General features: G+C 43.8%; 1 protein-coding gene across 1 annotated transcript in view; it reads left to right on the forward strand.

Moving 5' to 3' along the window:
* Positions 1-231: 231 nt before the first annotated feature.
* Positions 232-12,022, forward strand: part of LOC140724028 (zinc-binding protein A33-like) — a 45,231-nt gene continuing 33,440 nt past the window's right edge. Inside the window, exon 1 of the mRNA XM_073038515.1 lies at positions 232-291. Coding sequence (XP_072894616.1) covers positions 232-291 — 60 coding nt within the window. The remainder of the gene's footprint in view (positions 292-12,022) is intronic.

Here is a 12,022-nt window from a genome sequence, read left to right on the forward strand (position 1 = left end):
CCAATGCTGGCAACATCGTTGAAAATCTGCTCTGCACTCTCTCTACAGTATCCACATCCGCATGCATCACAGATTAATGTGTAACCCTAAATCCGGCGAGACAGCCTAATCCGCGACCATCAGCAAACCCACGCGCACTCCTTTTCAGTAACATACAGTATCTCGGCGTTTTGGAAAAAGGGAATACCCAATTCTTTTATTTTATTGGCTTGTGAGTGGTATTCGGCAACAATGAACATTGACGAATTCCTGGCATCGCCAGACCCAGAGTTGTTAGCGAAGGCGGAAAAAGTATGATGTATTTGAGATTGCTAGCAGGTTGGAACATAAAGGTTTTTCGAAATTTACAACAAAGCCTGTAATTCAGAGGAAAACCGTGAAACACTATATAGATCTGGGGGTGTTTGATGAAACGATTTTAGATCAGTTCCCTGTAAGTAAAGCAGCGACACTGCTACAATCGGAACAAATAGCGTAAGAAAAGCTTAAAATAGAAGCTGATTTAAATCAGAAGCAATTGGAAACAAATTTGGAACTAAGTCGATTAGAAGCTGCAAATAAAATGACAGAATTTGAACTTGCGATGGTGGAATTAAGGTCCGAGACTGAGTCTTCTGGTTCTAGAAAAACGTTTGTTGTTAGTCAGGAAATTAAATTGGTCCCTCCTTTTAATGAAACAGTAGTAGAGAAATATTTTCAACATTTCGAAACTGTTGCTTTGATTTCAGAGTGGCCGAAAGAGAAATGGTTAGTGTTGTTACAGAGTGTAATTAAAGGCAAAGCACAACGACTTTACACAGCTTTAACTGCTGAGCAAGCACTTGATTATGATACTGTGAAACTGCACATATTAAAGGCGTATGGGTTGGTTCCGGAGGCATACAGAGAAAGATTCAGAAATTTGAAGAAATCTGTGGAAAGAACTAATCTGGAATTTGCCCACGATAAAGCTGTGTGTTTTCAGAGATGGGTTTCCTCTAACAATGTAAATAGGGGCTATAATAAATTGAAAGAGCTGATTTTAATGGAGGAATTTAAAAGGAGCATCCCTGATGAAGTAAAGACATAATTAAATAAGAGAGACTCTGCTACATTGCAAGACTCTCCTAAATTAGCTGATGAGTATGCTTTAACCCAATAAGAATAAATTTCCTCAGGGCAGAACTTTTAAAAGACAAAATAACACAGAGAATTAAGTTAAACCAGAAATTAAATCACAAATTAGTGAGAAAGGTAAGGAGTAAGGTAAACTTGTGAGGAAAAGGCAGTTTGGTGTTATTTGTAATTATTGTAAGAAACCTGGTCACGTAAGAGCTAACTTTTCCGATTGAAAAAGAAGAAGAAGGAAACAGTCCCAGATGCTTGTGTGGAACGCACTGAAACGTTTGTAAATCCACAGGTTTCATAAACACAAATGAAGCTTTGTTAGAGTCTGACCAAGTTCAGAAGGCATATGATCATTTTATAAATGAAGGATTTGTATCCTTGAAAGAAGGATCTACTCCTGTGCCAATAAAAATCTTTAGGGATACTGGAGCTTTTCAATCACTGATGTTAGGCAGTGTGTTAAAGTTTAATGATGAATCTGATACTGGTGAGGTAAATTATACACGAGGTGTTGGGAGTGCCCTTATGCCTGTACGTTTGCATAGAGTAAGTTTAAAGTCAGGGTTAGTTACAACACTTGTTAAAGTAGGACTACAACCTAGAGTGCCTGTGAATGATATTTCTTTATTGTTAGGAAATAACTTGGCAGGCGGACAAATTTTTTCCTGAAGTGCATTTGACAATAAAGTCAGAGGAACCACGGATGGATTCTAACACAGTTTCCTCCTGTGTTGTAACTCGAGCTATGACTAAAAAGCTTGATGTGCAGAATGAGGTTGTTACTCATGATTGTTCAACTCATGATTCGTGTTTTGAGGATGTGACAGAAACTTTCTTACCTTTATTGTTTGAACAAGATTCTTGAAGTAAGTCTGACCATGAAGATTTGTCTCTTGTCTCGGAAGGGGATTATAGCAGAGCAGAGTAGAGACCCTGGGATTATCAAATTAATAAAATTGATAAGGTGTGTAGAATATTATTTTGAGAAAGGGGTATGGGTGAGGAAGTGGAGACCACCTAAAATTCCTGCAAGTAATGAATAGAATATTGTTCACCAGGTAGTTGTTCCTAAAGTTTATTGAAATGAGGTTTTAACTTTAGCCCATAGTGTGCCCTTCTGTGGACATCAAGGGGTAAGGAAAACTGTGGACTAGATTTTAAAACATTTTTACTGGCCTGGTATGAGAAAAGATGTGGCGTCGTTTTGCAGAAAGTGTCATACTTACCAAATTGTGGGTAAACCTAATCAAGTTACTCCAGTGGCCCCACTGCAACCTATTCCCGCATTCAGTGAACCGTGTTCCAAAATTATTATAGATTGTGTAGGACCATTACCAAAAACAAAAACTGGCTGTCAGTACTTGCTGACTATCATGTGCACTGCGTCTAGGTTTCCAGAGGCAGTAACACTTAGGAATATAACAACTATAACTGCAACAAAGGCTCTTATAAAATTCTTTACTTATTTTTGGTTGCCTAAGGAAAAACAATCTGATCAAGGATTGTTTCAACAGATAGTTTATAAACTGGGAGCTAAGCAGATCACCTCATTTGCATACCATCCAGAATCGCCATGAGTCTTGGAGAGGTTTCATTCTACCCTCAAGACTGTGATTAGGACGTGTTGTGTGGAAAATGAAAATGATTGGGATGAGGGTATACACTTCCTTCTATTTGCAGGAGATTGGGGCTGTGATGAAAAGTGGATCAGCAGGAGCAGCTTTGATGCGCCTAATTCTGCTCCTATTTCTTATGGTCTAACGGCTACAACTGATCTAAATTCCACTCCACGCTTTGCCAGTCTTTTATGCTGTTTACAACACTACCGGTTTCCACATCATCTACTAGCCTATTAGCACACATATCCGCAATTCCAAATTGTTTTTATTCACATACATTAGGTAATATACATATTACATAGTTTGGATGCTCAGACTGTATTTGACAACCCGCCCATTGGAGAGCGAGTTTATAACTCTGGCGGGAGAAAGCGATGTTGGGAAAGGCGATGATGCAGCAACACTGGGGAGGGGGGGGGGACGCGGAGGGACTTGGGACAGATGGCAGAGGAGGAATCAGAGAGAAGAGAGGGTGTTGATGATGATAATGCAGTCATTTCCATCCCTGAGACACCAAACAAAGTTCACTTGATTCCAATCAGTTGGCTTGTTCATCATTACAGAACGCCTCCCAGTGCTTCCCACTCCCTCCACTCTCACTTCACCTTTTCCCAAACAAGACCCCCTTCCCGCCGCCACTTCACACTCAATTCCACAATAGTCCCTTGTCGGAACACCGTTTTCCATCTCTAACATGTTAAAGAATTTGTTTTTTTTTCTGCAGCAGAAGACTTCTATACATCTGAAATACTTGCATACTACTCTATATACGTATAGCCCCTCCCCGTCTGGAGATTTCAATCATCCATAGCGACAGGTAAGGTATCAGAGGATTAGAGGATAACAATTATTGTTCCACCGCTTTACAAAAGACTGACGAGGCAAAGTCTTCCTGTATTGTTCAAGATCAAGATGCACGTATTATCAAAGAATACATGGATTTTACAAATTAGAGATGTCCTTGTTTGCAGCTTGCCACAATGGAAGTAATGCAAAAGAATCAAATTTTTTCAAAAATCATAATGATTTTTTTAAAGACCATCAAGAGAGAAGAAACATGAATGATGTGAAAAAATGAAGCAAACAACAGCATTCTGAACCAAATCAGAACCAAATCTGATTCGAACCCCGGAGCAGCCTGGAGTAGGCCCAAAGCCTCGCTTCTCCGTTCATCACGCAGCGGACACGGAGCACAGCAGCACCGACAGTCTTATATACTCAACGCTATGGAGATCACTCGTACGGAAATGAGCGAAACGGGCTGTCGTCCTGACCGATATCCCGTCTTTTATGTCTATGTGGGCCGGTGTTTCAATTGACACAACATTGCTACAGCGAAAGTCTACGGCACAATTTACCACAGGAGAGAGTTGATGTTGCTTTGATTCATATCTAAAAACTTGCTGTCTGTTCCCGAGTAAATACAAATGCAAAAAATAAATAATAATAATCTAAGATCTCCCCTGTCTCTTTCGTTCCACGCACAGCTTACCATTCTGGTCTTCCAGAGGACCAATTTTGTCCTTTGCAATCCTTAGGATTCTCCCTCACCCTGTCTGTTAGATCAACCTCATGACTTCCTTTACCCTGTAGATCACTTTCTTATGTTCTCTTCCATTTTTATACTCCATGAGCACCTCATTTGTTCCGGCCTGCTTATACCTGCAGTGAACCTCCTTTTATATCTTCACCAGGGCCTCAACATCTAAAGATGCCTACATCTTTCAACTTTATCTTTTATTCAGTCAGACATATATAAGAACTTTACTCCCAAGGTTACACTTTTTGAAGCTTCCCACTTCCCAAGTTCACATTTGCCAGAAAACAGCCTGTCCTAGTCCACACTTGACAGATTACTTCTGATTCCATTAAAACTGACCTTTCTCCAAGTTAGAATCTCACCCCGCACACCAGACCTAACTTTGTGCGTATTTACCGTGAAACAAATGACCTTGTGGTCACTAGATGAAAAGTGTTCTCTACACAAACCTTTGCCACTGCCCTCGCTCTCCATATCCAGTCATGCCCTGAGCAGTCGAGAATCTGAATCGGCTGTATAAAATGCTGGTGTGGCCTCAAACGGAGTATTGTGAACAGGTTTAGGCCGCTTATCTTCAGCAGAATGTGCTAAAACTGGAGAGGGTTCAACGAGGTTCACGAACATGATTCCAGGTTCGATGGCTTTCGGTCTGCATTCATTGGGATTCAGAAGAATGAGGGGTGACCGATTGAAACCTATCGAATGGTGAAAGGCTCTGACGATGAGCCGGGAAAGTAGAGGCGGATGAGCCTGACACCAGCCGTTAACTTATTGTCAGACATTCTAAGGGACAGGATATATAAATATTCCAAAGGTATCAAATGTTTCAAATGTGTAGTTAATATAAGAGAAATGTATAGAATATACATCCTGAAATTCTACTCTTCGCAACCATCCACGAAAAGAGAGGAGTGTCCCAAATAATGAATGACAGTTAAATGCCAGCTCCCCAAATTCCCCCCAGTTCACCCCACCCACGCAAAGCAACCATCTCCCCCCCACCCCCCGCTACCTACGAGTTAAAGAAAGCATCGGCGCCCTCCACCGAGCATTGAAACGTGCAGCAAAGCGTCAATAGGGACACAGACTTGCAGACTACACGTTCACCCGGTAATTCAACACACCACAGCCTCCCCCCCCTCTCTCTCTTTATCTCTCTCACTCTCTCTCTCTCTCTCTCTCTCCCTCTCTAATAAGAGAAAAAGTGGGTGTCCCTGTTTCACAGCGACAGGAGGGACATAACAAATAGCTGATTTAAGGTGTTAAATGTCTGTTGTGTTGCCTGTTCCGAGCTCTGTGCCCGAGGAACTCGGGTCTCCGGACACACGGCCAGCAGCCAGCTCGCTGTTTTCGATCTTCCGTCTCCCACGACGCATCGATTTCCTGCAACGCCACCGACCTCGACTCCCGAAATCCACGAAATCCCGGAATACTGACGGCGCGCTAGTGTTTTAGCCCTCGTCCTTGGTATATCGAATAACGGCCAGTCGTCAGACTCCGAGAACGGGTCCCATTCCCGCAAAGAACCAAAGTCAGTTTGTAATTCCAGGTCGGGGTCTTCAAAAGAAATATGAAAGGGAAAAATAGAGATATTAAAATAGAACTAGAGCTCTTTCCGAAGTTGCAAACAAGGAGTCGCCGTTAGGCGCCATCGTCCTCCTCAGCTCCACGTAACTGTGGATTTCAATGGGAATATGGTAAACTGGATTTGCAGCTGACACCTGGATACGGAGCATGAGTGGCAGTGAGGCAGATTATCAAAACTTGGAGATATGTTTAGCAGCTGGATAAATGGGCTGACGGTTTTGCAGCTGGAATGTAATGAGGACCGATGTGAGGTGTTGCGCTTTGCCGGGAACAACAGGGTCGGACTCAGACAGTGACTGGTCGGGGATTGTGGTCTGCGGAGAGCAGAGGGATCCGGGAATACAGTTCCATAGTTCAGGGCAGGGTCATGAAGAGAGCCTTTGGCACATTGGCCTTCATGAATCAAAGTACTGAGTACACGAATTACAAAGTTATGTTTAAGTTGTAAAGGACGTTACTGAGGACAATCCTGGAGTATTGTGTGCAGTTTGGATCATAGAAAACCTACAGTATAATACAAGTCCTTCGGCCCTCATAGCTGTACTGAACCTGTCCTTACCATAGAACTACCCAGGCTGACCCATAGCCCTCTATTTTTCCAAGCTCCGTGCATCTATCCAGGGTCACCCATCTACACGAAAAAACATCAAGAACCTTGAACGATTAGAGCGAACATTTATAATGATGTTTCCAGGAGGCGAGGACCTGAATTGGAGAGAAAGATTCAAAGGGTTTTTTTCGCACAGAAGCTGAGGCTTTTCCCCCTCAGATTGGGTGAGTCCTGAATAAGAGGTCATCAGTTCGGGGTAAAACGAAAAGGGTTTAAGGGTAAAATGTGAAGGAACTTCTTTATTGAGAGGACAGTGTGAGTGTGGAATGAGACGCCAGTGGAAGGGGTGAAATGAGGTTCCATTGAGACACTTGGACAGGTACATGGACGGGAGGGATGGTCCTGGTGCCGGCCGAAAGGGCCGTCGGGAAACAGACTATCACACTCCGGAGGAGACGATGGGTATGTTGACGTGTGAGGAGTTTGATAACTCTACATCCAATCCCTAAGAATCTTCTCCAGAAACGTGTCTACCCCTAACGTGAGTCTATATTTTCCAGGATTATCCATTCCCCTTCTTAAATAACAGAATAAGATCGATCAGCGCTTTTCTGAGATCTTACTCGTGGCTACAGAGAACACAAATATATTGGTCAAGTCACTAGTGATGTCATTTCTGCCTCTCTCAATAATCTGCAGTATATCCTACCAGGCTCTGAGTAAATAATCCACCTTACTGCCCGATAAGAGAGTAAACACTATCTCCTTTGTGGTCCTGTACTGATACAAATTTAAAAGGCATTGTGATTAAGTATAGGATAGGAAAGGTTTAGTTAAAGACTCCTGCAGCAGGGACAATAACCTTTCAGCACCTGTCCCCATGTGACTATTCAAGCTAACTCATGCCCAGAGGAAATGGCTCACACGCAGGCAGATGGGACAATTTTGCTGGGCACCAGTGCAGCCTGGAAGGGCCACTCTCAATGCTGAAACTGGAGGGTTTCATCCGAAACTTCGACAGTATTCCCCTCAGGAGATTGTGCCTGAATTAAACTGTTGAATTCTAAACAAAGTATATTTTGTGCAGGACGTCTCCAGAGGAGATTCACCAGGAGTGTGGAGGATCGTAGTTCATAACTCCCAGAGTGCCTGCTGCCGGCTGGTGGCGCAATTTTCTCTGCATCGGCGGAGGCTGAGGAAGGTCTGGCAAACATCGCCGGAACAGACACTCGGAGGTGTGGACGGAGAGCCACGTCCGTCCCTGTAGATGCCGCGGCCGACGACCACCGACAGCTGTATCGCTGAACTCCGCCATAGCGATAGAGCAGACGAGGTGGGTCTGAGTTTGGGGCAGATTTCCACCAGGCCTATCGTAGTTCAGACCCTTCACTGTCCCTGCTGTCACTGGCAGAGGAACCTGTCGGTCAATTGAGATGATTAGTTAATGTGAATTTCAGTCATGGAGAGAGGTGGGAATGTGCAAACAACAACTATGTTGCCTTAGGAAAATAGAGGCGGATCAGGTCAACAGGTTAAAGTGCAGTTGGGTGTGTCTAATGCAGAGACCTTGCAAAAAGTTAAACCTGACTCTGACTGCTAATAAGGTGACTTAATAAAGTGTTCCCAGTCAGAGAATAGACTCTGAACTGGTGGATACAATGGAGTTTGTGGTGTTTATAATGGATGTGGTGAATTGTACTGATCAGACATCTCGTTCTACTGGCAAAAACATAAAATGATTGTGAAAGCTGCAGAAAGGTATCTCGGTGTAACCGGTGTTATGTTGGAAGCAGTAAATGAAGATCTGATGGGTGGAGTATCTGCATCCTAGTCTATCCCAGCCTGAGTTTTCATCGTCAACGCATTAAGAAATCTGCTTCTCATTTGTCAGAATCCCCCGATGTTTTGAGTATTCAGGAAAAGAGTTTATCTTCACAGTTAAGTTTTTCTGTGCAGGATTATATTGTCGTTTGGCGTGATTGGTCATTTGATAGAGAGGTAGTGCTGACAGTTTTATAAGGAAGGAGGCAGGGTGCAGAGTTGTGAATGTGAATGAACCGTATGTGGGACTTGCTGTAGAAATATTTGATTCAGCAGGCAGATGTATAAAACTGATTATGGTTTACAACGCTTGTGGAAAACTTTCTACTGAGTTGTAAGAAAGTATATTTTGTTCTCGCTCACGAAGAGTTGTCTGCTGCTGAGATTTTAACGCAGTTCACTGAGGGTTTGTTTGCGGAAGGATGGTAATGGTTTGATTAAAGAACAGTTTTTCAACTTGTGTGTCTGAAAGGGTACGAGATTTAATATTCACAGTAGTTCTAGAACCGTTGCAGAATGTTGACGGAGATGTGTATTTTTGCAATGAAAGGTTATGTCACGTTATTCAGCAAACTGCGGTGGAGGTGATTCCCATTACAAACGGAATTAATAGGAGAAAGGCTGTATCACTGTGGACTGAGGAGTGTGCAGAGGCGATTAGGGAGTGTGACAAGGCGTTTAGGAAAGTGAAGAAGTATCAGTGTCCCAGTAACCTTATTAAGTATAAAAGGGCAGAAGCCGTTGTGCGGAAAGTGGTGAAGATTGCGAAAGAGATTTTCTGGGTACATACTGTGACCATATTGCAGGGGATTGGTAGGTCAGACGTCACCAGGACAGGATGATACATGTTATTGTTTGGTCAGATAAATGGGGATGCAGGCATATATCGGGGTTTGCCAGTGAATCTGGGGGTGCCGACGGATTTGGCGGAGCATCCAGCTTTGCGGATGTGCTCAGCTTTAGGGATATGTCAGCGAATGTGTGAGTGCACAAGGATTTCGTAGTGTCGGATGCTTTGGGGTGGACACTGATTTGAAGGTTCAATGAGGGTTTTCTGGTGAGCACAAATTTCTGGAGGCAGACTGATTTGAACAAAGTTGGGTGTGTTGGCGTATTTGGGGGTGAAAACTAACCTGGGTGAGCCGGGGCATCAGGATGTGTGTCGGATTTCAAGGATTTTCCGTTTATCCATCCTTTAATAAAAACGCAATGTCAACTTTGACCTTTGTTCTTCCTATGTTTTAAATGGAGACAACCTTTTTTGTGAACTGTTTGAAATGATTCTTGCTCTGGCACAATCTAATGTGCATGTAGGGGTGCCTCCTGATTTGGAGCTGCGACAAGTCTCGAAGTTATTTCATTTGTACATACATTACTAATAAATGCAATTTGATTTGCCCTCTGTTCTTGTTTTTTTTTTAATTGTTCAGGCAGCCATTTTGTGAAGTGTTGGAACTGTGTAGTTTGGGGAGACAGATGAGAAGGGACTAAACCAAGGGGATAAAGTGAATTGGAGATGGACACGTGTACAGTCCGGCAGGGTCAGGCAGAGACAGTCGGTCTACCCACACACAGACACACAAAGGTTTTTTTTTTGGAGCCGGATGGATTCGAACTCGGGAACCTTCGCTCCGAAGTCCGGCGCTGATCCCACGACACCAGCCGGCGTAGTGTTCGTGATTCAATACAATTTCACAAGCTACAATGGCATAATTTACATCAATATTTTGTGTCCGATAAATGGTTACTTTGAAGGGCATATTTACACTGGAAGCACATTTAATTGATAAGATAACTCGGACGGTTCAGTCACCTGCGTTGGGACAAATTAGCTCCCAATGGTCTTCATATTAATTGAATAGTTTAATCGCGATCCGTCACCGCGGGAATTTCACGTGTCTGATGTAATCGATTTGTAAATAAATTAAAATCTTTATTTTTAAATCTGTTGAAATCTGTCCCTGTGGAGTCACTGAATTGTATTAAAAATCCGAGGCATGCGCTGCCTCAGCATTTCATTCCGAGACATCGCGTGTAACACAGGGGGGCCAAATCACTGGACAGAGAAAATGTCTGCATTGTTGGATATGTACATGAGTGTGGAGAAAATATTGCACGTGTTCATTGCCGTTGTTGGAGTTCCCGGTGAGTGAGCAGAGGGATTCATGTTTGGAATTTCTGATTGTTACCGGTGTGAACCTATTCATGATCATTTTACAATCTTCCAACTTGATGATCATTGTACAAATATCCGTCAGAGATATCGATCCTGTCAATTCGACTTTCCGATTTTTCATATTCAATGACAAAGGGAACTAAATCTCTGTCTCTCTAACCCACGGGATCGACTCAAACGCTGTTCTTGCCTTTAATTATACCTTGTCCAGATTTGTCCCAGTGCTGAGGACAGGTAGCTCTACGAGAAGGTGTGACTGGGGGGTGGGGGGGTTCATTGTCAGGTTCACTGTTTCTGAGTTATTGATCAAAGAGAGCCCCTGGTGCTGTGTTTCGCGTCTCCCTGTGGAGTCTGTCACAATCGTATCCCGCTGCCTTTTGGTCAATAGTTTGGTCTGATCTCCCCATCCGGTGTCCAGGGATCTGCTCACGTGTGTTATCGAATTGAACTGCGGTGTAGAATTAATCCGTTAACTGAGCCATTCAGTCTCTGTTTGATAATACTGTGTCCAGTATTTTCAGTGTGTTTCTCCCCTCTGTATCTCATCTTGGAAACATCAGATGCTGATTTTCCAGAGTCCTGGTCAGTCACGGTTAAGTCAGTGAAACCGGCCCCATCAGCGACTGGAATCGGGATCAGCAGCGATCGTTGTTGCTCATTCAGCTCGTTTATATCGCTGATGATTGCCCACACATTGCTTTATCTCCACACTGAAGAGAACAGTTCAGAGATAGTGTGACCCGTCTGGTGCTAGATTAGCAGCCGTTCACAGACATCTTTAGCTGCAGCTCGATCCGGTGTTAATACCCGGAGAATGTGTCAACTAATGCCCAGTGTCTGTTTCTCTCCCTCTCTCTCTCCAGTGAATGTAGTGGCGATTGTGATCCTGTCCCGGGGAAAGTGCGGCCTCTCTACCTGCACCACTCGCTACCTGGTGGCCATGGCAGCGGCGGATCTATTGACCATTGTCATCGGGGTCATTTTGACTCGAATCAGAATGTATTACTTCCCGTGGAGTTTTCTGGACATCACCCCTGTGTGCAGTGTTATCGATGTACTGAGCTACACAGCCACACACTGTTCTGTCTGGTTCACCGTCGCTTTCACCTTTGACCGGTTTGTCGCCATTTGCTGCCAGAAACTGAAAACAAAATATTGCACCGGGAAAACTGCGGCTGTGGTTCTGACAACAACCGGCGTACTGTTCTGGCTGAAAAACGTTCCCCGCTACTTCACATCGGAACCCAGGGTAATAATCGACAACATACCGTGGTTGTGTGTTCTCAGGGACAATATTTTCACTGACCCCGGGTGGGTCGGATATGACTGGCTCGATACGGTTTTAACCCCATTTCTTCCTTTCGCCGGGATCCTGCTGCTCAACGCTCTGACAGTCAGACACATTTTACTGACCAGTCGGGTCCGTAGGGGACTGAAGGGTCAGAGCAAGGGGGAGAACCGCAGTGACCCGGAGATGGAGAGCAGGAGGAGGTCTGTGATTTTACTCATCACCCTCTCCGGCAGCTTCATCCTCCTGTGGATGACACATTTTGCAAATGTCATATATTATCAGGTCTCAGGAAAAGGGTTCCAATTCAATGATTCTGAATGGATCTTCAGCG

The sequence above is a fragment of the Hemitrygon akajei genome, unplaced genomic scaffold (assembly GCF_048418815.1).
Source record: "Hemitrygon akajei unplaced genomic scaffold, sHemAka1.3 Scf000153, whole genome shotgun sequence".
In the NCBI taxonomy this organism is placed as follows: domain Eukaryota; kingdom Metazoa; phylum Chordata; class Chondrichthyes; order Myliobatiformes; family Dasyatidae; genus Hemitrygon; species Hemitrygon akajei.